The 26,820-nt window shown below is 52.1% G+C and overlaps 9 protein-coding genes across 9 annotated transcripts; 3 read left to right on the forward strand and 6 right to left on the reverse strand.

Annotated features, from left to right (window-relative positions):
• Window positions 1-686: 686 nt before the first annotated feature.
• HMPREF1120_05045 (uncharacterized protein) lies at window positions 687-2,174 on the reverse strand (the record flags this gene model as incomplete). Its single annotated transcript, XM_009159202.1, has 1 exon — window positions 687-2,174. The coding sequence occupies one exon, from the start codon at window positions 2,172-2,174 to the stop codon at window positions 687-689; it is 1,488 nt and encodes a 495-aa protein (XP_009157450.1).
• A 403-nt stretch (window positions 2,175-2,577) lies between these two features.
• On the forward strand, window positions 2,578-3,039 carry HMPREF1120_05046 (uncharacterized protein). The gene has a single exon (XM_009159203.1). It carries the CDS (start codon window positions 2,663-2,665, stop codon window positions 2,984-2,986), a length of 324 nt encoding a protein of 107 aa, XP_009157451.1. The 5' UTR covers window positions 2,578-2,662; the 3' UTR covers window positions 2,987-3,039.
• Window positions 3,040-4,671: 1,632 nt separating this feature from the next.
• Window positions 4,672-9,763, forward strand: HMPREF1120_05047 (uncharacterized protein). The gene has a single exon (XM_009159204.1). It carries the CDS (start codon window positions 8,291-8,293, stop codon window positions 8,825-8,827), a length of 537 nt encoding a protein of 178 aa, XP_009157452.1. The 5' UTR covers window positions 4,672-8,290; the 3' UTR covers window positions 8,828-9,763.
• HMPREF1120_05048 (uncharacterized protein) lies at window positions 5,525-6,253 on the reverse strand (the record flags this gene model as incomplete). The annotated part of the gene is made up of 1 exon (XM_009159205.1): window positions 5,525-6,253. One exon carries the CDS (start codon window positions 6,251-6,253, stop codon window positions 5,525-5,527), a length of 729 nt encoding a protein of 242 aa, XP_009157453.1.
• Window positions 9,764-11,615: 1,852 nt separating the features above from the next.
• Window positions 11,616-14,145, reverse strand: HMPREF1120_05049 (arginyl-tRNA synthetase; the record flags this gene model as incomplete). The annotated part of the gene is made up of 2 exons (XM_009159206.1): window positions 11,616-13,721; window positions 13,780-14,145. 2 exons carry the CDS (start codon window positions 14,143-14,145, stop codon window positions 11,616-11,618), a joined length of 2,472 nt encoding a protein of 823 aa, XP_009157454.1.
• A 697-nt stretch (window positions 14,146-14,842) lies between these two features.
• On the reverse strand, window positions 14,843-17,433 carry HMPREF1120_05050 (uncharacterized protein; the record flags this gene model as incomplete). The annotated part of the gene is made up of 7 exons (XM_009159207.1): window positions 14,843-15,118; window positions 15,168-15,239; window positions 15,348-15,659; window positions 15,828-16,304; window positions 16,361-16,493; window positions 16,560-16,861; window positions 16,969-17,433. 7 exons carry the CDS (start codon window positions 17,431-17,433, stop codon window positions 14,843-14,845), a joined length of 2,037 nt encoding a protein of 678 aa, XP_009157455.1.
• Window positions 17,434-19,974: 2,541 nt separating this feature from the next.
• HMPREF1120_05051 (cell division cycle protein 123) lies at window positions 19,975-20,985 on the reverse strand (the record flags this gene model as incomplete). The annotated part of the gene is made up of 1 exon (XM_009159208.1): window positions 19,975-20,985. The coding sequence occupies one exon, from the start codon at window positions 20,983-20,985 to the stop codon at window positions 19,975-19,977; it is 1,011 nt and encodes a 336-aa protein (XP_009157456.1).
• A 448-nt stretch (window positions 20,986-21,433) lies between these two features.
• HMPREF1120_05052 (carbamoyl-phosphate synthase arginine-specific small chain) lies at window positions 21,434-23,898 on the forward strand. Its single transcript, XM_009159209.1, has 4 exons — window positions 21,434-21,850; window positions 21,965-21,977; window positions 22,032-23,247; window positions 23,349-23,898. The coding sequence occupies exons 3-4, from the start codon at window positions 22,098-22,100 to the stop codon at window positions 23,642-23,644; spliced, it is 1,446 nt and encodes a 481-aa protein (XP_009157457.1). The 5' UTR covers window positions 21,434-21,850; window positions 21,965-21,977; window positions 22,032-22,097; the 3' UTR covers window positions 23,645-23,898.
• Window positions 23,834-26,171, reverse strand: HMPREF1120_05053 (uncharacterized protein). The gene is made up of 2 exons (XM_009159210.1): window positions 25,243-26,171; window positions 23,834-25,190 (listed from the first exon to the last, which is right to left on the reverse strand). Exon 2 carries the CDS (start codon window positions 24,812-24,814, stop codon window positions 24,419-24,421), a length of 396 nt encoding a protein of 131 aa, XP_009157458.1. The 5' UTR covers window positions 24,815-25,190; window positions 25,243-26,171; the 3' UTR covers window positions 23,834-24,418.
• Between the last annotated feature and the right edge of the window lie 649 nt (window positions 26,172-26,820).

The following is a 26,820-nucleotide window of genomic DNA, read 5'->3' on the forward strand; positions in this document are numbered from 1 at the left end:
GTGTGCTGTACAGTTCTCTGCTGTCCTGTCGCGTGATGCCCTGTCCTTTTCGTGTCTCATGTCTCGTTCCATCTCATTGCAGTTCCATCCATTGGACTATTACTCATCCTGTACAGCGACGGGATGCCGTAATAAGCGAATCCGAATCCAGCCCAACTGTAAGCAAGAAAGGAAGGATCAAATCACTATTCAACTCAAGCTGGCCGAGGGTCACGGTAGGAATTTCTGCTTTGGTTCACAGCAGAAATCTCGCGCGGGTTTGCAGCCACGTCGAGGATAGAATGGGCGGGTGGCTCAAATTTTGGACTGCCCCCAGCTGAATTCTGAATGTATGTAATCTTGATCCTGGGTGTTGGCGGGGTGAACCCAGCATTCTGCGGCCACAACAACACTTTTCTCACTTCTCAGCCTGGACTGATCGTTTGACTGACCGCCCTGCTGAGCATCGACTTGTTTGAGGAGGCTTGTCAAGGTGAATAAGGTCATGGTGATACATGCATGACGGTAGCACACAGAAAGGTGGTGGTACACAACCTGAGGATTTGACCATGCAAGTTGGACCGCAACCAGATGTGATACACGCGCACACACACCATGCTCTGCATGCCCATATGCAGCCCCAAGGCCGCCAGAGACGAGTCGCGCTGTGAGTTCTCGCTGCCGTTATGCTTGCTTGCTTTCTTCGCTTAGAGATCGAGCCAGTCGACTTGACTCTGATCACGGCTGTGGACCTCAAGATGCGTGCTGATTTGGGTCTGGTTCTGCTCCGGGTTTCGATTATGGGATTCGTTTCTGATTAGCTCGTGATAGTACTCTCGCTTTTGGCCCAGTGCTCCCGAGCCTTCGTCAGCCTGGTCCCTGCAGGAGGAAAAATTCTTGACAGAGGCATTGGTAACGCAGGCACTTGTTTTCCTCGCTTCCGCACGTTGACGGAGCCGCTCGCGAGCTGCTGCTAATCGATCAGGAGGCAGGCGGGTGCTTCCTCCTAACCTTACTTCGGGTCCTGATGGTGCTCCTGCTTCGGATTCTGCCCCAGCCAGTGACACCGTGCCTTGACCAGTTATCGTAGCTGGAGGAGCGCGTACACCGAATGACAAGTCTGTGTTTTTGGTGGCAGTAGCCATGCCAACGGCTGCGAGAACATTGTCGGATTTTCCAAGACCCATGTCCATGTTTTCCCGCAGCTCGACCGGACCAGGGTTCTTCGACGGCTGAAATGGCGAACAAGGTTGTCTGATTTGAGTGGGTGCTGTCGGATTCGATTGTGTAGACTTGCCAATCGTAGTATGGCCCCCATCTGTTCCCTGGCTGCGGCTGACTTCTGCACTGGCACTGGCGAAACCAACATGGTCCTCCCGACCCTGTGCACCAGGAATAAGTCCGCTTCGGAAGCGCTCATTTTCCTTCCGAAGTTGTTCAATCATGGCCTGTAGTTCCTGGTTCTCCGCGTCCTTCTTGCGTGCATATTCGCGCATCTTCTGGTTATACCGCAATAGTCGCTTCATCTCTTTCTCCGTTTGTTGCATGTACGCCTGGATGGCATCAGGGGACAGTAGTGTCTCGGCCGTTGTCGTGCTCGTAGATGTCGTCGAGGACGTTGACTTGTCTATAGACCGCGTCACTTTGGCGGGTTGTTTTTGTTGCGATGAGGACCGGAGAGAACCCTTTCCGACCGTAGGTTGGCTGTTCGGGATGTTGTCCATAGATTTCGAGGGTTTCATGGCGTGCTGTGCTCCACGGCCAGAGCTGAACCCATCCTGGCTTACTCGACGCATATGGTCATCCGGTCCAGCTTCGGGAAGTGTAGTTGCAACGTTCTTGTGCTGCTCGACCACTTCTGGACTCACACTCTTGAACTTGACATTGAGCTCTTTGAGGGCCTTGGTCCTAGGCGTCACCAGCCCTGGTGTGCGCAGGATGCCTTTCGTGGGCGATACCACTGTCCCCGTTCTCACGCTGTCCCATTTCCGCTTGTGTGACGGCGTCAGCTGAAGCCGCTGCTGGCCATTATCCATCTTGGTAGGCGATGTCTTGATATCCGGGTGGACGTTCTCTTTATTGTCATGGTCTGGCGAGGAGTCGGGTGAGGAGATGAAGAAGCCTTTCAACGCCCGGTATGCGAATACCGGGGCTGGGGTGACGGGTGCTTCGAGGACCGTTTCGTTGGCGAGCATTCTCGCGCACGCGACGTCGACGGAAGTGGTATCGCTAGTATTGCATCGAAAACTATGCCGTGTCTATGATGTGGCCTGTGACTATGAGATTTGAGTTGGGTATGTATAGGTACGATTGTTTGAGCATTTCGGACTGGCCTGGCAGTGGATGCTGCGCGACTGGCTGAAGCCAATAATCAACAAACATCAAGGGAGCCTTCTCCCAAACAACGCGAGTCGGAGGCCGGGTAAAGAGTTTCGTTATCTGATCATATCTTAGCGCGTACTAGCGCGTATCTATTGATGGTTAAAAGGTTACCTAAAGAATTAAGCATCATTTTAGCATCACATCCGTCACTAGTACTGGTGTTTCCGATCTACCTGCTCACGAGAGACACAATCCAACCATCTCTGGTCCTGAGGAGGCTTCTGGGTAGTCCGGCCCTGTTGGAACTGTTGGTTTGTCGCCATTCAAATCCTCCTTTGGCCGCTGTTGCAGGCGAACAGGCATGTTTTCGACACCCTTCCGCTTTAGAATCTCGTCTATATGTGTGTCAGTGATGAGTCCTCCATGTTGTTTTACCTCTCCCAGGATCTCTTCTTCCAACACGGCACCACCAGCGGTTTGTGCAACCGTCATCCAAGCCTGTCCCAGATACGTATATCTGGTCTGGCGGAAAAAGAACCATAGAACGATGCCGATCATAATAAAATGGCATATCACCATGCCTAGCACGACGAAGAAACCCCATGCTTGCATCGGTCGATTGACAATCTTGAAATCTGCACGTTGCACGACAGAACGGGCGTCGAACTCCGGCAGCTTGAGGTAGTAGACATTCGCAGCCATGACCGTACATAGACTCTGCAATGCAAAAGCGACCGAGCCACCACTGGCTGTGACAATCTCTTGGTACAATGTGACTAGAGTTGAATCAGCTTGGAGTGTGTTGCCGCCCGGTTGGTCTAGTGCTTCCCCGTCGAATAGAAAGACCGTGGAATTGGCGCTTTGGTCAGCGAAGCCGTTCTCGTTGTAGACTTTCCCGGGGACATTGAAGTACTGTCTTAACCAGGGTTCTTGCGCTGGTAACTCCGAGGGATGCGCCAGCCATGAATCACGCTGGCTGCTCAATGTAAGGATACCGCGCTCTTCTGGCGTCGGCAATGAGTGTACTGTATTGTTGCTCTGACCCAATTGCATGCGAACGTCGTCATACTTGTAACTGGAGGTAGACTTCTCGTATGGCGGGATGGGTTCTGTGCGATTCATGTTGCTGGACACCAGCACAGGCATATTGGCAGTCGCAAAGGAGGTGTAGCAGAGCGTTATACTCAATGCAAGAGTGCCATTGGAGTAAAACATATCCACCCACTCATCTCGATCTCGATAACCTTCAGGCGGGTGATCAAGAGCATTTTGGTCCGAGGCCAGCTGTTTGGCCCATTGTGCTTGTGATCCTGTTGTGAGATTCAGCATCAGATATGCCTGACCCAGATTCTGGGAGTTCGACGATATGTTCCAGTTGTATCCGTTAGAAAGATTGGTTGTCGTGGGCGATGCGAATTCACTCGAAAGGCCGCCGGAATAGCCCTCATTCCCGTCTTCTGGTAATGAACACAATACTGTGCGCCACTGGTTCAAAATCTCCAGCGTAGGTAGTACACAGAGGAAGGGAACGGGGAGGTCATACGCAAAGGTATCATTGGGTCCCAGTGGATCCTCAAATGGGAACGTCACGACTGTCTGATTATTCAACTTTGGCGTGTCTTGAGACGCTCCAACAGACCCAGTAACAAGGAGACCGGTCGTTGCGGCATCGTAGAAAAGATTGAGACCTACCAGCACAGGCTTCTGGCACGTTACCCGCGTGTCGATGACTGTAGCGAGGCCTCGATAAGAGTGTATATTCTGTCGGCTGGCTTCCGATGAATATGGCAGGAAGGCACGAAGATAAGGGCCTGTATCTTTGACGTTAGTTTGCTCGACGCCGGGTTTGCTGTATTCAGCAGTGTTGGAAACAGTGAGGGCCTCGTGTTCCAACCGCTGCCAGGATGTGCGGCCGATGTGAAGTCGTATAGTACTGTACCGTTGACATTGAAGCCTGCGAGAGGCTCGAGACGTAGGTTCCTATTGAGAAGGATGGTGACCAATTGTGAGAAAGCTATGAGAGTAGCAGCCACAGTCATCAAAAGCAGTATCGACGATTTATGCAGCACTGTCGTTGGACGATCAGAGTGACTTGCTTGCCGCCATAGATTCAGGAGCAATGTGACAACGCCGCCGCTCCATCGAGTGAGCGACACGTTGGCGACATCTGTGAGCGCCACATGGGATCCTTCAAGAAGGATTCCCGCAAGTATAGCACTAATGACGCTGATCTGAAGTTGTATGCCTGTTCTTCGAAGCCTTTGGACAGGGCGGTAACCACAGTAACAAAATGGTCGTTGACAACGATCCCACGCCAAGTATCGTTGTCGGCACCAGCAAACCAGAAGAAACCGATGAAACCAAGACATCCACAAATTATAGGAAACGCTATCACAAGGGTCCAGAATGCCACGGCTCCGAGTTTCTTCAGTGCTTGACTTCCAAGGAGGGCTGGTGGGCTCTGAGCAAAAACACGCAGCATCTAATGCCGCTTGTGATTGCTCCGGCGAGGCTGTAGGGTTGTTGCTGATGTCCGTCTCCAACTCTGCTGGAGCTGACGAACTCGAAATACTGCCCGGCACTTCCACGCTGTTCCTTGATGCTTCTGGATCAAGGGCCGAATCCTCCTCGATGGTGCGGCCGGGAGAGTCACTCGAGGATACCGCATAAGCTGTCTGACCAGATTCCGTCGTGTCAACCCCATCATTATTCTCCTCGGCCAGCGTTGCAGTAGGATTCATCTGCGCGGAATGTCTAAGGGGCTGGAACCGGACAGGTTGATTCTGCCATGTTGATCTTTGCTATCAGCAGTTGTGGAAGCAATCAGTTCTGGCGATGTTCTACTAAGGCGAGCGAAGATTCTTCTTCGTGGTAGAGATGTTCATAGATTGGTTCATTGGCTGAGTAAAATGCGCACGCATAACCGCTCGACAATCAGGCCGTAAGGCAGCCATGTTGGTGAGTGACAAATTCGAGTCTTTGCAGGCTGCTTCTTCAGCCGAAGCGCTTGGGGCCTGTGGTGATGGTGTACATGGTTCGAACTGCGATCGGCGAGCATACTACGGATAGGTGCGGGTTTGGTTGACTGATTGAACGGCCCCAACACTGGACAGTGACCTTCAATTTTGACGCTGTCTTACAGTTCCATACATCGGACGCAATCCGACATGGCGACCGCCAGCCCAAAATGAGTTGCACAACACAACACACTCTAGGCCGGGGGCTATCCACGATTCCAACTCGCGAAGCCTCGCGGCACGATTCCCGCAGAATGTTCTCCGAACCTGGTCGTTCTGATCATGACTATGTCCTCCAGCTTCGCTCCCTCGCCCTCGCTCGGCATAAACGGGGCCATGTATTTTTCCGCATACGATGCTGGCATGCCCGCCAACCGACCATCCTCAATCGCCTTCCTGACCCAGACAACATACTCGCGCTCGATCTTGCCTACCGCTATACGCTGGACGTCCACGTACGTCATTGCCGTCACCTGCAGGCTATTGCCGCCTTGCGTCCAATCTGATGACTGGCCCGAATCGGCCACGAGACGTGTGACAGGAAGCTCCATCTTTTCATATAGCCATGGGACCCCTTCGCTTTCATCGAGCGCCATTTCGTCCCGGCGGCTGAGGAAGCACAGACTACCGTAGACGACATCGCCAGGAGACCGGACAATGTTAGCATACCCGGTCTCATTGATGATCCACTTCCAGTCCTTCAGGTCTGCCAGGCCGATGTACAATGAGTCTGGGCACCGTTGCTTTATGGTTCGCGGCGACAGGTTGGAGCCATATCCGAAATACACGCAGGAGAAGTCGGTCATTCGACCGGACGGCGGTGGTCCAGCTGTTCCTACGTGTTGAGCCTGTGCAGGGCCTTCATCTTGAACTGATGGGGCTGTACGGGCAGCCTCTGGGTCGACGATACCCGATCGGTTGGTGGGTGTATGCATCATCGTCTCGAAACCCGTGAGAGTATGGAAACAAAAGATCAGGCAAGTTACGTGAACCGCAGGACGACAGAGAAGAAATTGGAATATCTTTTGGCCTTTTACGATTGTACCTGCCGGTCAACCTTGCAATATATGGGTTCCGGGGGCAGCATGAACATCACTCACAGCTTGCATAAGGCCGACGGTACAATTGTAAGGCTGCAGCACCCGTGGAGCCGGCGGTTCAGGAGCAGAGGATGGCCTCTCCCCTTCTAATAACACAATGTTGACTTCGAAGCCAGTACACGATGGCGCGGCCACTGATGGATTGACGTGTCTACGGGGCGGATTGCTTGCCCAAGGGAGAGGACTTGCTTCCAACTACCACGTCATGGCTAAGGCATGTGGATACTGCTCTGAACTCTAGACTCGACACAGGCAATCAAATAAATCGCGGCAACAGGAACAAATTTCAGACGAAAGACGGCACTTGAGAGCTTCCCCATTGCTCCCGCCCTGCGCTCAGTCAGTGGGTGAAGGACAGCAGCGGCAGAAAAGTCTTCCAGTCGACCACCAAGGCCTAAGGCGCGCATGGCCCATATTGTGGAAGATGGCTTTGAGACACTCGATTTCACCTTTGTCGATCAAGCACCATTGTAGTGCGCGTATATTGCGGCAATCATTGTGCGGGGGTTGACAGGTCGTGCATCTACACTTTTTGACTCGGCCGGAGGGAAGCCTACCTACTACCTAGGCACCTATAGAGGTGCCGCCAAACGGCCAGAGGACTACTAGTACGCAGCGAACTCGCAATCAGGGGTACATGCCCACTTGATCAGTTCTGAGCGACTAGCAAGCATGTGCCTGAACCGAATGAGCGACATGGAAAAGCGTCCCAGTGGCTGATACCCTTCTTTGGACGTCCAGTTTAACAGAATATACTGCCGGTGTTCAAAGAAAGGTGTCAGCCACTGTGCTGGTATGTGAACTTTTTGTCCCATTTTGGCCATCCTAGAGAGCACATCACACAGAAACTAATATTCCCATGGACAACGAATGAAGCTTCCAACAACACTTCACGGTCATGGACACTCACGCTCCGCCACGACTCAAATGACCATTGATATTCTGATGTGCTTTTCCCCTGCCAGCCACACATCCAGACAATCTATCTTGGCCTGACAGTCCACCTCCCGATCAATTTCGCTGACTGACACTGTTCCTCTTCTTCTTCTTGTTCTTCTTTCCGGACCCCAGACTCTTGGCTTCTACCGCTGTTTGTGGTGCAGAGGGCTCAATGGCCTTCTCATTCGACGGGATGCTCACCGCTTCCACAGTCGAAGGACCGTCCACTTCCTCGACGGCGGAATCAGACATGAGGGTTGCGGTGGACTCGTCCGGTCCTGTTCCGGTACCCTCTGCTGATGGAGAATGATCCATTTGGACCTCCTCTGGCACAGCCTTGTAAATAGGATGCTCCACTATTGGAGAAGCGCCAGCTGGACTCGGGCTTCCACCATTGCGGGCAGAAGCGTCTTCACGGTAAGCGGGCTCATGTTTGGTTTTCTTTGAAATCCGTTTCCCTCTCTCAACTGGTTCGGGAATGGGTTGTCGACGCTCCGCCTCTTCTGAGTCGTAGAAGCGTTCGTCGATCGCAGCCTGTCCAGTTGGCGGTGTGGGCGTATCATACTCGGCCGCAACCACGTCGGTCGGGGGCGCGTCTTCCGCGAAGACTCCCGCTCGTCCATTTATCTGCGGCACAAGTGCATCACCAGGCTCGTGATGCTTTTCCTTCTTCTCATCTTTAGGAATTCCGTTGGGCAGACCCATATCCTGTGCTTTCTTTGCTTCCTTTAGCTTTGGCTCTTGATATTTCTCCTCCTCCTCGTTCTCCCATGTCGGATAGCACTCTTCTCGAGCATACGGACATCCATCAGCGAGCGTGCCGTTTTGCTGATCGACGCCCTGATGATCATGGAATCGGCACACGCCAGCCAAATAACTCTGGCGTTTCCACTCTGAGAGCGTGGCCTCGAGATAGTCGACGCCCAGCTGGGAATGTTTGACCATGGTCTGACGCCACTCCTCTCGGATTGCGCCCTGCTCCTCGACGCTGGACCGAAACCGACCAAGGGCGGCGCGCACGACTTCACGCAGCGGGCTACCGGGCGGCGAGGCTTCGTAAACGTCGTCCACCGTCGGGGCTCGGAGAGCCCATTCCCCGTTAGCAAGATTGGTCCGAATCAGATCTGTAGCCTGGTTATTGAGGGCAGGGATCTGATATTTCCAAGCCAAAATGCCCAACTGGACAACGTCGTCGAAAGACGCACCCTGATCGATCTCTGGCTGCGGCGAGAAAGTCCATATGAAGAAGTCCTCCATTGTGTGCACAGAGGTGTCATGGACGGGGTACAAGAGATACGGTCCATCTGCGTGTTCCTCGGGCTTGTCAAGAAACTCACGGAACTTTCGGGACCGGTGGCGGAGAAATTGGCTTGGAATGAGGAAATGCTCGCTCTCTTCTTTCGCGTCTTCTCGATCCACCACCAGTTTGATCGGCGTACTTTGACACCATCTGTCGAATTGTTAGTGTGACGGTTGAAATTCAGCCAACACCAAGACTGATTGGCCGGAATCAAAGCAATTTAAGGCAGACAAACCGAGGGTGCACTCACTCCAGGTAAAGCCGTCGGTGCTTTAGCTCCATGATTTGTTCACCTCCTGGGCCTACCCTCCGCTTGATGCGAGTTTCAACACCACTATACGCAACACACTGACTCACTCAGAGTGGTGCTTTTAGAAAGAAGGAAAGGAGGAGAATCGAAAAATAGCAGACATGTTGTAAGAAAGAGGGAGCGCTCAAGACAGAAAACATCGAGCAGCCCTTCCTTCCAGCATCTGCCCAATCCGCAGAGCCGCATTGATCGATTGATCCAGTGATTCATCTGTTCATGGGCAGAAACACACCAGAGGATCAAGCCTGCAGACAGACATCCTCATGATCCCCTGTCGCTGTGCCGTCCCAAAGCGTGGCGATCTTTCAGTGGTCGCACCGCAGTGAGGCTGGACTGGCGAGCCGAGTCTATTCGCCTCGCCTGGCTCAGCTTCGCTCAGAGAAGGGGGTTGCCTTCTCGCTTGGATCAGCTGTTGACTTCCAATAGCATGGGCGAGCCATGTGATGCTCCTATTTCTTTGGGCACGATTTTGGTAGACACATATCGCGTCTTTGCGCTGTCCATGCATCACATGGCCTGCAGGGATTGAAAGGCGAGGGGATGGAGTGACCAGATGTTGCTTCTTCAATTTATACACTAGTTGACGGAATCTCCCAGCCATGAGGCGTGTCAGGCTCCTTGGTTTGGCCAGGGCTGAGTTGGGCCCGGCGTGCTTCTCTGGCTGGGCAGCAGAACCCTTGAATGTGTCGAATGAGGATGGATTATATACCCGTCATCATCATCATCATCATCATCATCATCAGCTGTGTATCTAACCATATAGCATCCCTGTCTCACTCATCAATCAGTTCTGGAATAAGGTGTACGTGCATGTACTCTGGTGAATACCACCGTTTCCTTTCCCGACCGTGCAGCTGGCTCAAGCAACGACCCCACGAGATACACCAACACCAATAAATAACATATCCAGCACGCACAGTACTTAATCACTCAGGCCCAGGCGGCGCGGAATAGCTGTAGGACGGTAGCATCATCTCCATTCGTCACATTCATTCGCCAATTCAACCCAATTTTGATACCCTGGACCGACCAAAAAAATCCAAGGCATCCATTTACAATTCCTGCCTTGAAATACCTACATCTACCTACCTTAGGAACCTAGCGATAGATGCCCAAAGCCACAAGCGAACAGCCATCATTGGTTTCAATCAAAACCAACCGAAAGTCGTCCGTCCGTCCGTTCCCTCCTCCCTTCCCTCCAAGCTTCCCTTTTCGGGCCTCGCTCTCTGCTCTGCCGTTTGATGATGATGATGATGATGATGATGAAACGTGGCACAGCTTGTCATTGTCATTGTGCACTGCGGTCACCCACCACACCACCCCAACGAAAGAGTTCGAAACAACACATGCATCACAGATGCCTTTTAGCCCTTTTCCTTCTCGCCTGCCAGTGAAAACCTCACCTGTTACCTGGGCAGGTCTGTCGTGTCCATTGTTAGGTACTTCAGCACGTGCTATGTTCATTGCACAAGTTGTACAGATAGTGAGTTGCCTATACGATCATCAGTCCATTAGGAATCTTTCCCTTTCGGATCGCACCATATTCGCACACAAAGTTCGTGTGTGTCCTCCCTACCGTTTGCCAGTTACGTCGGACCGCCTGTCGTGCACTTGAATTCTAGTTAGATCATAGCTTCATAGCTGTTCAGATAGACAGCCGAGTACGTTTACGTACTGCCAGTAAATGTACGACGTTTACGGGACTACTTAGTAGCAGTAATAAATAAATAGTACTCCACTGCACTGCCCGTGCTGGGTTGGGAAGTGGAGTAGGAGTGGGTGGGGGGGGGGGGGGTTGTCCTGGGGAGAAGAAGATGATGATCAGGCCTGCTATTGCTATTCCATATGCATGTGTTGCTGTTACTGATACTGATACTGATACTGTTACTGTTACTATCGCTATTGCTATTGCCATTTCCTATTGCCATTGCTGTGGCCGCCGTCGCCTTATTCGTATTTTTCGCCCTTTTTGGTGCCCGAACACGGCCACGGTTGGTCATCTGTCAGTGTGTCCATGGGAGGTATCATCCCGCTCGCCCGCTTCGGCTCGCTTCGGTCCGGTCCGGTTTCACTACGTTGGACATTAATTTGTACAACCTGCAGAGTGAACTTGAACAGTGAATGTAAGCCACCCACGGGCTTGTCGGCGCTGTGAGTGCATTGAGGGCGGGAGACTTATTAGATGAGGCGTTTTCAGTGTCCCCGTGGGCACAATGGACATGTAACAAAAACCTCAAAACTTCCAAGTTGACAACTGTTGTGTGCGGAGTGTACTATTGTCACGTACACATTACTGTACTTCACAGGTTATTGGGCACAGTAATTGCAGTCCATACTTCCCGGACCTCTAAATGATGTAAATACGCAGTATTGTCTTCAGTGTCAATAGTGATAAGCACACTCGTCCTAGTCGTAGTTGTTTCTCGCAATACCAATCACAAACTTATAGGCCGTGATTTGTGACTTCGAAGCTGGGTGGGGAGTGAGATACCAATGTCACAGACCTCAGTACATCAAATGAATCAGAAAGTACACCCATTCAAAAAAAAAAAAAAAATAAAAAAAAAATAAAAAAAAAAAAATCTCTCTCAACCACTCGTGACACAAAATGGAAAGCTCACTGAGAGCAGAATCCCTGTGAAAAGTCCTCAGGCAGGGACAGGCACCAGGCCCACGATTCGCATCCCATTCTCCAGAACCTGCCCGACACATTGGAAGAAGGCCAGCTTCAGTATATCCGCGTTCGTGGTAGAGGAGGAGGAGGAGGAGGAGGAGGAGTTCTCATCAGCGTCCTCGGGCGCTTTCGCTTTCCCTTTGTCCTTTCCAGTGCCCTCCAAGTTGTTGTCGTCGTCATCGTCGTCGTCGTCGTCGTCTACGTTGCCGTGATTTTCGTCCATGGGACCCTGTTCGGCCTCCCCAATCGCTCCAGCATGGTGGTCGGAATCTGCAAGGGTGTGGTTCTCTGCTTCTTGTTGAAGCTGTCCATCAAGTGCAGTTGACTCAGCCTCGTCCCGACTGTCATGGGCGTCATTTCTGTACTCTTTTGTCATGAATCCATCGAGTTTGGGGTCGTTTTCTTTGGCGTCTCCCTGACTTCTTGGTGCTCGCAAATTGTTCGTCCACGTTTGCATTGGCTTGGCGTCGGACGAAGACTCTCCCTTATTGGACCCCCATTCGGTCCGGTCAACAGTCACACCGAGTCCATCCACTTGCTCATCATTTTCGCCGTCCTCATCCTCTTTTCCCTGCTGTGATGGATCGAAGACTTCCCACGCCGCAGGCAGAAGATCGACCAAACGAAATAGGTAAGTCAAAACGACAGAAGACTCCAATGTGCGGAACGAGGTCTTGACAATCCCCGGCCATTGCACAAGCACCCGCAGGACATCAATCACAGGTATGTAAGCGTCTTCCTCAAATATCGTGTAGTCTGCCGACATAAGGCGGGATCGATCCAGATCGGGGCCTTTAACCTCCGATCTGGCTCGATCCAGCCAGTATTGTAGGCTCAGCCCAGTGTATCCATCCTGCTGGACCATATTGGATAGGTCAAACACGAAGCTCCCGGAGCGTTTGCTAAGCAGTTCACCGGTCTGCAGCGCCGTCAAACCGAGCCCATCTGCTACTTTTGGACGGTCCTCAGGTGGCACGCCGGCAAAGTCGTCTGCGTGGGACTGCATGAATTCCAATACTGCAGTCTGGCATTGATTCAGGATATCGTCTAATAAAAGGCCACTGGCACCGGGTTTGGGACACAGCCCTTGCGACTTTCCAAAGTTAACATGCTGGAGCCGTGCAGCAAGGTCGGCCTGACCCATAAGGTCCAATGCCTTAAAGACCTGCTGGAAGTGGGAGTCTTGTTTGGCCGAGACAACGTAAATCATCTTGTCGAACGAGTGTTTCCGGCTTCTTTCTAGCACGGCAGCAATGTCTCTTAGCAGATAGCTTGTTGTGCCGTCATGGTGCCGCGCTATCGGGGTGCCGAGCCCTTTGTGTCCGTGGCCCTTGAAGTTGATGATCCAAGCTTCGTCGCCATCTTCCTCCACGCCACACTCTTTTAGCGCCTTCTCGACTTCGACTGTTGTCTCATGGCGGACTGCCGACTCGCCGGAATACTCGTCGAAATCGACGTGTAAGCGCGCGTAGACCTCGGCATATTTTGCAACACAAACCTCCCTGAACCGTCTCCACAAAGCCACCGCATCGGGATCCCCGTCTTCCATCTTCTTGAAAAATGCATCTCTTTCCTCGCTGATAGGGGTCGGCTGCTTTTCTGCGCCCTCGACCTTCGCCGCCTGCTGTACGGTTGTGAAAAGCTCTTTGATCTTCGTGTAGATATCGAGCAGATGCCTTAGTGGGTCAGCGGTGAAGAGCTCTTCTGACCCAAATCTCGACCATCCTGCGGCCAAGAGGCCGATATTTTTACCCCAGTCGCCGAGGAAGTTCATCCTATACACATCCCACCCCATACTTTCGTACATGGATGCAATGTAGGTCCCGATGATGGTGCTCCGCAGGTGGTTCCCGTCGAACTCCTGGCCAAGGTTGGGTGAGGAAAATTCAACCACCACTTTCTTACGTCCCGTGTCCGGGGAATTGGCATCACGAAGTCCATCTGCCGTATGTTTTCCATAAGCAGAGCCGCGGTCGATGATGTAAGGCAAAATAAGTCGAGCCAGTGTAAACCTGTGAACGAAGAGTCGCAGGTTGATCCCGTCCGCGAATGGAGGGTCATACAGCGGCGTCTCCGGGAACTGACGTTGTGAGTTTAACTGTTGGCGGGGGGTGCAATTTGCGTAGCAGGAAACTCACATTGAACTGGAGCTGATCAGACAGTACTTTGAGGTCAGCGTCCGGAATCCGCAGTCGGGGGAGGACCACCACAAGGTCGCCAACGTCGGTCGCCCACTGGATGGAGTCGTAAGCGCAAGTAGGCGCGCATCCCGTAAGTTCGCATAACGTTGCTGCAAGATATGAGACGTATATATCGCCCGGGGTGGCCTCTATATCAGCGCCTGCAAACGAAGGGACCGGTTTGTGTACTCCCACCCCCTCAAGCACAGCTTGAATGCCCTCAGAAGACAGTGTTGACATGGTGGTGGTATTGTGGTATTGTTGGACGCCGCTATCGGGCGCATGTATAGACGGGACCAAGGCAGAAGACGAGCAGTCCTTCATCCAATGTCGATGTGCTTACTTTTCAATGACTTAACATCCTCTCAGCAAATAAGGCAGCGAATCAACTGTGGCCTGGTTTCGGTGGGGGTTTGGGCATCAATGGTCGTCAGTCGGTATACTAGGGGTTCGGGCATCAATGGTCGTCAGTCGGTATACTTGACAACGCACCACGAGCGCATTGGGCACAGGTCATGCTATGATATGCACACTTTGTGAGCCTCAAATCGGGGCGATCGGGGTCCACTGGGTTCGAAAATGCTGCAGGGAAAATCTGGCTCATGGTCTGGCGCTGCGAGTCCTGGCCTCATGCCCGCAGCCTCCGTGACCCGGAGCGTAGCCAGACGATGCTTGAGAAGCGGCTTACCCTCAGCGCACCGTCGCCGAGAGTGGTGCCCCGTTTGCTCGAATATGCCCCGTTCAAGTTTGGGGTGCATTGACTATTGGTTCGCTACCCAGAGAACTGTGTCAGAACCTGGACTCATCGGCGTGCGGTTATCCGCAGCATTGGGCAGGTTGCAGGATTTGACAACAACCTCTCGAGATGCAGATGAAGGGAGGTTTGAGTTCACCAGATTATCATTGCAAACAGCCCGCTGCGTACCCTTCTTTCGGTCTAGAGAACAGTATTTCCGCAAGGATCACATATTGTATCAGGAAGCTCTGACGGTGGCAAACAAGCCTATGTGAATGCTTGTCTTCATACATGCTGCTCACCTTCGCCGGTCTCCAAATCCTCCAGACCCCTCCGCCGAGCTATACGTAGGCTAGGAGTTGCTGCCATAATCTTCTGCCTCGCGACTCCGAGTGATGCGGCCGCCCTCTCCGCTTGGAAGTGAATACAAGAGTAAGCCAGGCCAAGGAACATGACGAGGATGCACAAGAAAGAGACCGAAGTCTGGGGTATAAACCGAGGCAGTACCTTTGCGTTCATGGAGAAAAATCCGGTTGCCAAGTCGATGGGGGTCATCCATTTCTGCGGGCTTTGGTAAGTTCATTTCTTCAATGGAGGCCAGATGACTCACCACCATGACGTCTGCCAGTCCTTTGCTGTGATCACTTGCTCGATTTGATTGGAGCATGAGGGAGATGTCAAGCTGTGCTCATGAATAGGTGTTAGTTGTGAGCAGACATGCCACGCAGACACAATTCAGCCATGGGGTGGCTGGCTCCTCCTCCAGAATGAGTCCAGCTCCAGTACTTACGTCCTTCAGGTAAAGCTCACAATACCTCTCCATGTTCTTGAACTGCCTTTGGAGCTTCTCAAACTCGCCCACTAACTTCTCAATGGCGGCCAAGAGACGCCGCTCCGCCTCGCTTAGATCATGGAAGATATTCGTTTGTTGGTTGATGAATTTGTGGGCTTCCACGACTTCCGTGATCCCTAGGGACAATTGCATCGTCAAGTCTCGGATGTGTCGGACCCAAGATGACGACTTATGGAGCTCTCGGACAAAATCCTGCGAATGGGGCATTCCATTCTGCTCATTCGTACGGGATATAGCAGAGTGATACTTCTAGTCCGGAAGTTAGCTTCGGTGAGCCATGCGAAAACAGAACCTCTGTTTCACCCCCGGGCTCTCGCTCATAGACTGAACCCCAATATGCCTTGGCTGCTTCTTCTTGGCCAAGGAAATCAGGAGCATGGGGTGGCTGTGCTATAACCAGACGTACCGAGTACTAACCGTTTTGTAGATTTTGATGCTCTTCCATACTCTTGAGGCAGCCTTCTGCCAGTGACGTTTGACCTGTCCGGTACGAGATAGTACGATGGCCAGGAAATAGTGTCGATGCGACCAGAGGGGGAAGTTCGCTTCGAGTTCGCCGTCTGAAAGGGGATCCATTGGAGTACCTTCCTGAGACAGACCATCCTCGAAGTATTCGGGGAGGTATCTGTCTTTGGGATCATAGAAATACCTGTCCTCCAGGAAATATGCAGTCCAAACCCATTCGTTGGGACCTACTACAGCAAAGGAAAAGTGGGCTTCGTAGAGGAACTCTTGAATCGGATCAGGGTCCCAGCTGAGAAAGCCAACATCGGTAACATGTCTCAGCGGCTGCCCGTCCCGGCCTCTTCGCTGGTCCTCAACCCTGGGACCCTGCTTCAATACAGGGAAAGGACAATGCATTTCAAAGCGGGAGAGGCATCTTAAGCCATTGACCTGCGATACAATTAGATTCCAGGCGCCCATGTTCAGCTACCATAGGATTGAGGTACCGGGTGTTCCACGCCCACGAAGGTCTCGGCGGCCACGTGTCTCCGCAGGGCATCGCGGAGTGTCTCGCGATGGGGGGATGGAACAGTCCCGATGAGAGCGTATGCACTCCAGGGATCCAGGTCCTGGATATATCTAGCTCCAGGTCAGCATATGGCCAGGCGTTCACTCGAGTCGCGGAGCTGTTCATTGTCCACGCACATCAACTGGCGATCGGCATCAACCTCAGCCTCACCATTTCCGGTATCGTGATCGGCATCAGTTGGATCAGAGTCGGAGCTCGGGCGGCAGTGCAGACACTGGCAAGAGAACAAGCCCAAATCCGCAGTTTCCGCGCTACCAGCCAAGGCAATTTGGGCTTCTGGTTCAAGTGTACATGTAGCAGCGGGCCGCGCGGGTCGAGTCTCCATGTCCGGCGAGCTAACCGGATGCGTGCAAGAAGCGCATTTGGTGCTTTCGGGCCGGCGGCCCGCCCGGGGATGCTTAAGCTCCAAGTTGAAGCGCTGCAAACTAGTATGTTAACGTCGAACTTGGGACATCGCGTATTATCTCCTTCAATCTTGCACTTCTCTCCTGTCAAGTATGCATCAGAGGGAGTGCGCAAACTTACCGGTTTCCGCAGCCTCTGAAAAGCACCATGAGCTGTGACAGGTCCCGGGTTGGGCCTTGAACAGGGTACTTGACCACGACAGCTTCTTTCATCGATCCAGATATTTTTCGGGAGTGTTTCTTTCCTATTCCACTTGTCTGCGCGCAGCGATTCCACATTCGCGCCATGACAAAAATCGAGCAGAATCTCGGCCTCATCATCCTCCCGAAAGCTCTGGATGAAGTCTAAGAGATCAGTGTCGCTCTCATCCAGCCCTGACCGCTGCCTTTGGTTGTACAGCCTCCGAGACTCTGCTTGCTTCTCGATCCATGACGTCTCCTTGCCATTCTCATCGACATATACACGAGAACCCTCCTCCGCCACGAAGTCCTGGTCACATTCAAGAGGCTCCTTCCATTGGGATTTTGAGGGTGTGAAATGCCGCAAGTTCAATTGGTCGTCTTCATCTTCAGGATCGGGTTCCATAGGGTCTGATATGCCAAGGCAACGTGTTGGGATTCAAGTCTTTGAATTAAAAAAACAGATACTGCTATAAGGCAAAAGGCGTAGGAGGGACGGGGTGAAAGCCAGATAGTCTGTATGTCAGACACCCAGCCCTTGGCTAAAGAGTAAAGATAGTGCAAATATCATTCGATTCTCGGTTATCTGCTCCAATAATGGGTCTCAAGTTTGGCGAAGTGGGCAGCTTAAAATAACTGGCTGAACTCTCAGGGTGAGATGGAAGGCGGCCGTTGGTATGTTACCCGCGGCCGGTCGAGAGAGTCTATCTTGATGGAATAATGGAAGTAGAATGCATTGAGGGTGGCGATCGAGCAATTTATACCCAGACAAGGGGCCGAAGGTCGGAGATCCCAATTGTAGGCGCGCAAGACGTTTCCTCGCCCTATCTTAGCTTCTCAGCTTTTCCACGAGGCATGTTGAACACCTCGTTTGCGCACACTTGGGGCACTTTTGGCTTCGAACTGGAATGTGTGAACGACCGCAGCGACACTGCTATCGTTAGGCTTGACGAGGTAAGGCGGCTGGGAAGCACTAACGCACGACCAGAGATAGACCACTGGTTTCTTCTTGCCAGACTGGGATGCCTACTCGACGTGTCAGTAGCAGTCACGCGCTCTCTTTGTTGCGGCCCAAGGCATATGTATATAAGCGCTGTGAGCCAAGCGAATTGCAAACTTGAATAGATACTGACCATGAGTCTCCTAGTTTTATGTATGCGGGTTTCAATTGGTCAGAGAGGGCTTGGTCGGGTAGCTTTGCTTTCAGGTTGTAGTATAGAAACGCGTCTTCTGCAAGGCGGAAGAATGCCTTCTCGTGGAGGCAACGAATCAGAGTGCTCTGTAACAAAAAGTACGTGATTGGAAGACAGCGCCCAGGTAAGGCTGGCACTAGCACCACTTGTACCTGAACCCAAGTGACCAAGTGTTCTGAATAGTTGATGGAAGATCGACTTTGTACTTTGGGCTTAAATGCCGTGTTGGAAAGAGAGGTGAGATGTGCTGAAAAGGCAGACTGCATTCCAGTTGCGAATCCGGGGCGATACTGACTGGCCTTTAAACGTCTCCAGCTGGCCGCGCTACATGCCCCTTTTCTGGCATTGCCTCGATCCCTCGAGTCGTCGAAAGTGAGTTCATTCCGAGTGTAGAACAGGGTAAGCTGCGCACAGGCGCCTATTGGACCAAAGCAGAGCGGGGCCCATCAGTGTCAGAAGGGCTCTAGATGTGCGTCGGTGGAGATTGAAGCCAAGATCCTTCCTTGCAGTACTCCATGTTGCATTTTTGGAACACGAGTCCCCTAGTCTCACTGCGTACAATGTGATTATTCCCTATCCCGGCTCATACCATCCAATCCTGGCCAACACGAACGCGTCTGAATTTCAAGGTTTATCGATCCCAACAAATTCGGACGGACTATGATGTAAATCAAAGTGTAGCGGAGTCCGAAAGTTTGCGGTGTCAGCATGTGGCAAGCCGCAGAGCGCACTGAGACACTCGGTCGAATTTTGAACCGACGTATGACAACCACGCTGAGTGAGATTCGAGGGACATCTCTGTCTGGATATAAATGGTCAAGCTTGTAATGCACGGATTGCCGCAGTAATTGGTCCTTATGACAAAGAGGCCACTGGGCAAAATCCTGAAAACAATCCAAAGCTCCTCGCATGCAGCAGAATATCGAAACTGAGGTGATAGTGTGCCACACATCCGAGTAGCGCTGTGTAAAAGGCAAAACCAGCAAGACCATTAAGTGGCCATGCGACAGACTTGCTGTTACTGTCCCATCGTAACATATATGGACTAATCGGCAGTGCACGGCACTCAAGTCGTGCCCCATATGGTAGCTGTTTGTGCGAACGTGAAGGCCAGATGTCCATCGAAAACCGTCTGAGGCGCCTGTCTGTGCCTCGACAACACCGCGTTCCTTTACCGCTTGCAGTGTGGTAATGCTGTGTGCACTGGCACGGTGTCTATGAGAGGATGAAGTATGCTGCAGTGGCACGTAGCACATGCCGGTTCGTTCGCGCGTTTGACCACGTGAATGTACTGCGAGCCGCAGATCCTTGAATTCAGCTCAGCTTGCCTCTTCGACGCCCGATGACAGAATTTTTGGTGTCATGCTTACACTCGACCGCGCCTGTAAGTCGTTGCCGAGTCCGCGGCGGGAATACCACCGCCAGAAGCACCCATGAAGGAAAGAACAGGTCGTTGTAACTTGGGTAATGCGACAGCTGCTCGAAAATCTGGACTCCCTCTGCGGCATCGACAACGACGCATTGAAGTCAACTCGACTGGACTCTGTGCTGGTTTAGATGACTGTCTGGTTTCGAGCCCTGTAACACTGCAGCCTGACGAAGAGTTCCAAAGCAGAAGAGAGAATGATGGCTCCACAAGCGCGTAAACAGTTTCCGGATATGGCAGGTCCTTGTTTGCTGATATGCAATGACAGGACATAGTGCTTCTCAGTCCTTGAAGGCGAAAATGGCATGACCCCATCAGCCTTGATAACCTAGTCGTCAAAATCTTCCTCGATTCGTCTTTCCATTACACGTTTCCATTCTTCCATCATATTCTTCATTTCAGTCGGAGCCATACTGGCATCCACGACCTCTTTTGGTAGTTTATGAGCGCTGTATTTTGTCGATGCGAACTGATAAGCCTCAGGGTCGTCACGTTGGACAAGCCGGAACTCTGGATCGAAAATAACGTTCTCTTCTGGCTCTGGTATCTGCAAGACTTCGAGCCAGGAGAATAGTAAGGGGTCTGTTCTCGGTGCCCATGGGTTGATATCGACCAACCAAACCCGATTATGCGGTGGCGGAATATAGACGTCAAACACAAAATTGTCGTCCGGAAAGGCGGATAACTCTTGTAAAAAGTCCTGGATTTTGGCTTTGAATGATTCTTTCAGGTCAGACAGAAATTCGAAATAGTTCATCTCGCGCTGAGTGATGGCAATCAGTTTTCTGTTCCGTACAAAACATCGGAACTCCAACGAAGGATTCAGGTTGAATGACTTCCGCAGCACGAGATGGTACGGAACCTGTGCCTGGTCGACACAACCATCAAAAGCTTGTTCCAGATCATGGGTGACAAAATCGCTAGATTTCAAAAGGAGATAAATGTCGTTTGGAGTCCGACATTCCATGTCATTAGTAGTGGCCATCCATGTGGCATCTTTTGGCGCTGACCAGTTCAACTTGGGAACGACTTTCCCGCCTAGTTCTTGAATGGTGGATCTGATCCGCTCATGAATGTCGGACCAAGGTTCTGAGGGATCTTCCTCCTCCTCATCCTCGAAGCCACTATCCGCATCGTTAGGTGGTTGGTCCGGGGGAAGGATAATCCCATCAGCGCGTAAATACTCCAAGAATGGTTGTGACAATGGGATAAGTCTGGCCTTTGGAGTGGCGGATCGGAAAAGCGGGTACCACGAATGAAATGAACAGTTTAGAATATGCGCTGCCGTGACAGGCGAAAACGGCAGTGCCGTCAAGGGCTCGGAATCGCCCTCAGCCATATCTTTCCTCCGTGGCCGAGTTGATACTATTATGGCTTTTAATCGCAAAGAACAGAGTTTGAAGGCCGGGTAACACAAAGAATGAGAGAACGACGAACTTGAACAAGGCTGAAGTCATGATGGACGGAATCCTTGGCGCTGCACGTGATACGCAGCCTTGTCGAAGGCTCTAGTTGCGCCTCGCCGCCACCATCTTGTCCACGGCAAACTGTAGTATTGTTCCTGTACCAAGGCAAAGAACTCTTTGAAACGCCCTCGAAAAGCACACAATGGCTATTTTCACCCGGTATAGCCTTGCTACTTGGCCTCCCTGCTTTCGAAGTCACCGGCTACGGGACAAAGTTTACACGTGACCGTTAAGTCACGTGATAAGGGAACCCTTTGGTCGACTACCTGGGCGTGCTTCGCCATTCCAAAACCGTTTCAAATGGCGACTACGAAAGCCCAAGCTGATTAACAGTTGTAGACAATAGAGTTGTCATACAGCGCTGTGAAGTCTTCCGATTATCTTGATGTAGTAATAAATCACAAGGGTTATTGTATGTCATCTGTAGCGAAAACATCTTATCTGGATCTTTCGTCACGAGCCGCAGAATTTTCCCTGAGCAGATACGCAAGCGTTCATTGGGCCGTGTGCTTGTGACTCCGATCCCACTCCGCCAGAGCTTCGCCCGTCTCCCACCAATCTTCTGCTCCTCCAATTCCACACCGCGTACTCCTACGAGAAAGGATTTCGTGTCGAAAGCCTTGCTTCTAGCTCCTGTGGCATTCTCGACGTCTCAGGAGGTTCCTGATCGTTGCTACGACTGGTTATCGAAGACATCTCATCGCGTTCATGTGCTTCCCAAGCATCTTCACCTCTCAGGTAAATTCATGCCCTGTCCTGCAAGCCCACTGATAAGCACCTCCTGCTGCCTTGACAGCACAGAAAACGTCATCAGAATCATTCTTGAGACCTTTGCTAACTTGTGAATGATAGGATTACATTAGTGGTACCTATTCACTCTCCTTGCCGTCGTTGGGATGGAAATCTAACTCGCCGATAGATCATTTGTGGAAGGCCCAAGCAAACTAGCGGTCAGGAAGATATACGACAGTCATAAATTTTGAAAATGTTTTCTCGAGCTTTGAGGCCGACGGCTCTTCTGCCCAAGACGGGCAAACCCTTCGCGAGCGTTGCGTCGACCCTGCGGGCTCGATCTCTAGCCACGGTGTCGAACAATACGCCACGGCAGCAAGATCTGCCTCTGCACACCAAGTACCGACACACTGCGCCCTCGTACGAGCCAGCCACTTTCACGATCCGAAACGGTCCCATCTTCCAGGGAACATCTTTTGGGGCTCGAAGCAATATTTCGGGAGAGGCAGTCTTCACAACGTCCCTGGTTGGATACCCTGAGTCACTCACCGACCCCTCATACCGAGGCCAGATTTTGGTTTTCACCCAACCCCTCATTGGTAACTACGGGGTCCCCTCGAACGCCCGGGACGAGTATGGACTTTTGAAGTATTTCGAGAGCCCTCACATCCAGGCTGTGGGAGTGGTTGTTGCGGATGTTGCAGAGAAATATTCCCACTGGACTGCGGTGGAAAGCTTGAGTGAGTGGTGTGCCCGGGAGGGTGTGCCCGCCATCACTGGAGTGGACACTCGAGCCATCGTCACCTATCTGCGGGAGCAAGGTTCCAGTCTGGCCAGAATCACTATTGGAGAAGAATACGACCAGGATCAGGACGAAGCCTTCATTGATCCCGAACAGATCAATCTCGTCCGCAAAGTCAGCACCAAGGCACCGTTTCACGTCAGCGCCCCTTCTCCGACCGCCCACGTTGCGGTCATCGACTGCGGTGTCAAGGAGAACATCCTGCGCAGCCTCGTCAGTCGTGGCGCCAGCGTGACCGCCTTCCCCTTCGACTACCCGATCCACAAGGTTGCTCACCACTTTGACGGTGTCTTCATCTCCAACGGTCCCGGTGACCCAACCCACTGCCAGGACACGGTGTACCATCTTCGAAAGTTGATGGAAACATCCCAGGTCCCCATCATGGGGATCTGCCTGGGCCACCAGCTCTTGGCTCTTGCTGCCGGTGCTCGAACCGTCAAGCTCAAGTACGGTAACCGGGCTCACAACATTCCTGCCTTGGACCTTACCACGGGCAAATGTCACATCACCAGCCAGAACCATGGTTATGCCGTCGATGCTGCCACATTGTCCGACGAGTGGAAGCCATACTTTATCAACTTGAACGACAACTCTAACGAAGGTTAGTTGGCTAGCATTTTGGTCCCCTTTTTGTTTGGTCCCCTTTTTGTTCTGTACCTTTTTGTCTTTCGAAGCCTCATGTACTCACATCTATCTATCCAGGCTTGATCCATGCCACTCGCCCCATCTTCTCGACCCAATTCCACCCGGAAGCCAAGGGAGGTCCTCTCGACTCTTCTTACCTGTTTGACATGTACTTGGACAATGTACAGAAATACAAGCAGAGCCAGTCGGCCTTCCAACCTCAGCGGGACAGCAAGCCCAGCCCGTTGCTGGTAGATCTGTTGGCCAAGGAGAGGGTAGGTGTGGAGTTGACCCAAGGGATTCGGAACATGATGGCTGCCAACAGTCATCAGGAAACCGAGCCTGAGAAGGTCTACGCCGCTGGAGCTGCGTGATTGAATATAGAAACGGCCGGGGGCATTTAGAATAGGGACCCTTCAGGTTGTCATGATTGATTAGATGCGTGTTTGACTGTACGTATTTGAGTTTTGGGTCTGGCATCATCTCCCACGGTTCTACTCGCGGTCACCATGCTGTGGTAAACCGCTATCATAGATTGCGGATAAACGACGCAATGAACATGATGGATTGAATTTAATTCCATTTCCATTCGGGTCATGGTCATATCCTCATGCTATCCTTTTGCCAATCCTTTTGCCATGTCATCGTCTTTCGTCTTCCACCCCGTCCTGCTACTATTGCCGGCGCAACCTCAGAAAGATACATTTATATGGGAGAAGCGCAACCTCACCCAGGCTACAACTGCTCGGTTGGTTGCTTGCCTGCTCAGGTACCTAGGTAGTTTCCGTTTCTTCTACCCGGCCAACCAACCTACACAGCAAGCACGGTTGCGGATTGGCATAACTGCTGCCAGTGAGGTAGTATGTCCCTCGGGGCTGTCCAATTGCACAGACAAGACTGGACATCGAATGCTTGGAGAACGGGTGCCAAAATAACAAATAAGCAGGCTCGCCATCCCGATCGCTGCCCTTGTTACGAATAGACATTTGTCCCAACTTCCAGGTACCAAGTACTGCAAGCACTGTATGTAAGAGAAGTAGTAGCGTTATATGGTGCCCGTCTGGAGGCTGGTTGTCATGCGGTAACACTCCCCATAATCGTCAAGACATGCGGCCCATTTTGGGTCTTTCAATTGTGTGGCAATATCGTCAGTGTCTTCTCTGCAGGCAAGACCTGCCCTTTCCTCCTTCATCTAGTCCACGCCATGACGCGCCGCTCATAAGTCCCCGGCAAGGAGGGAGCTTGGGTTGGAGGAGACGAATTTTCCAGGCGCAATGCCTAGGTGTGCGGCATCCATTATCGAACCGGCTAGGTAACGTCATCAGCGCCAGAAGGAGGTCTCGGCGTCGTCGACGCATCGCTTGATTCAACAAAGGTGTTCCTCGTACGCTGCAGCTGTGCGGTAAAGGTCTGTTTGCACATAGCTCAGAGCCACGCACCCACGGCTGACTTTGATAGTGCAGTGCAATTGTCTGGACTGCCAGAAAACTGTACATTCGTGTTAATGATTGTGTACTTGTCCTTACCCGGAGGTGGATAGACATCAAAGAGCAGCGGGAGCCGGAAATAGGTCCATGAATCCATATCCTCCCAAGGAGAACCGTGGATCGGCTATGGAGGGGATGGGTGGGCAATTTGGTGCTCCAGCATGCTCTTCATCCCCGCGAAGAGGTGGATGGAATTGACAAACTGTGGACAACCCCTGAAGACCCCTGGCAATTCGAGCAAGAAGACTCTGTATTTTTTGAGCCTCGTGCACCTCGGGGAGCCGGTTCTTTTTTCGTCCACCGAGGCAGAGGGATATCTCTGCCAAAGAAATGGGAGCAAATCAGGAACTTCAGCCTTGTTCATCTCATCGAGGCCCTGGTATGTTGATCAACTTGATCACCAAGGGAGATCGCCTGCTCATCAACACGTGTACTGAACATGGCCAGGGTCAGAGAAGGCTTGACAGCAATTTCCGTGAACCCACCTGGTTGCTGATCTGCTTCCATGGGCGAACATGCCTGCCTTCACGTGGATGTGCACATACCAACGACACAGATGTGTGCAGATCGTCTGAGACCAACATCGTTGCACTCAAAGAACGATTGGATCTTGACTGCGTAGGACCGTTAACGAGCTCGGTCATAGCAACACCATTGCCGTATGTCGTTCGCGCATTGCGTGACAAGCCGGCATAGCTATTTCTCCTCTTCAGGCCCAAGAGCAGCTTCTCCGGCAATGGAGCGCAGGTTGAGTCCTACGCAGCACACCGGGGACTGCTTTGAACAACGCTTGCAAGATGTCGACAGCACCACTTCGTCATGGTCTTGTGCAAATGGAGGTAGGAATGGATGGACGCCAGTCAGCCTCGACTCCAGGACATGCAGTCAGACCGCACACACAATGTAGCAGCGCGTAGTAGATGTCTTCGGATAGATAACCGAAGTATGTGTTGATTGGTCACTGAAGGCTGCTGGGTCCCGGACTGAAGGACTACTATGACAGAATAGAAAGTGATCTGCGCTCTGGTCCGCGGCTAGTAAAGGTGCTATTGTTGTAGACGACGACACTGGCAGGGCTCAGAGAGAGGGTCGACGAGAAGCTAAAAGGTTGACATCGGGGAGGAGACTTCGTGTATGCAGTCCGGCAGGGTCTGAAGGCAATCGATGACGGTCTGTTCAGGGGGTCAAGAGATCGGGTTCAAGCTAGGAGTATAGAGCCTGGAGTTGATAAAAGGGCCACTGATGCAATGGATATCGAGGTGAATTCGACCCTGGCTTCAGCTTGTTTGTGCCCGGGACGGTTCAGCGCAGGGGGAGTCTGGAGAAGCGCAGCTGAGGTGCAGGGTGCAGGCGCAGTAGTTGATGTGACTTGCAGGCGGCAATAATAATGGTCGTAGTACTGCATTACTACATAGTATGTTACTTAGGTACTGCACTGCTGCTACTAGGACACGGGGCGACAGGGCGCCGTTCTTGTACTACGCGTTTCTGACATCTCTCTCCAACTGCAGGTGCGCACTTGACTAAAATGCATACTTGTGGGCTGTGGTGTATGTGTATCTGTCGCCATCAGTGTCTCAACTACGACTTTTCCCCTCAAAATTCCTGAAATGCAATCCAATACCTGCAATGTATTCTCCATGGCCTACTCGAACTATCATCTGCCATAGCCACTATGAAGAGCCCGCCTAGAAGCTATCCCGACCCGGCTCCAGTGGCGTTTGTCTCGATTTCGCCTTCTGCCCCTCGTACATCCATCTACTCTGTCACTATTATTGTTTGCATCCTCATTTCAAAGCCTGTCGATACGGACGGGATCTCAAATCCCGTATAGACCGGGCTCTGTGTCTTCCTAGCCAACTCCGACGAGTGTCTGTCCGTACAGCGGCCCTCGTGCCGAACAAAAGCCACCGGGTCCCGCATGCTCCAGGTGGTGGAAAATATGACCAAACTCTTCCACAGTATGGGCCGCCAAAACTGAGATTCGGGGTCATGGTGGGTAGTCAAGCGTATCCGTTGGGAGCCGCCGCTCGCGATCAAGCTACCATCGAGCCCGACGCCCG

This window comes from Exophiala dermatitidis (assembly GCF_000230625.1).
Source record: "Exophiala dermatitidis NIH/UT8656 unplaced genomic scaffold supercont1.4, whole genome shotgun sequence".
Lineage (NCBI taxonomy): Eukaryota > Fungi > Ascomycota > Eurotiomycetes > Chaetothyriales > Herpotrichiellaceae > Exophiala > Exophiala dermatitidis.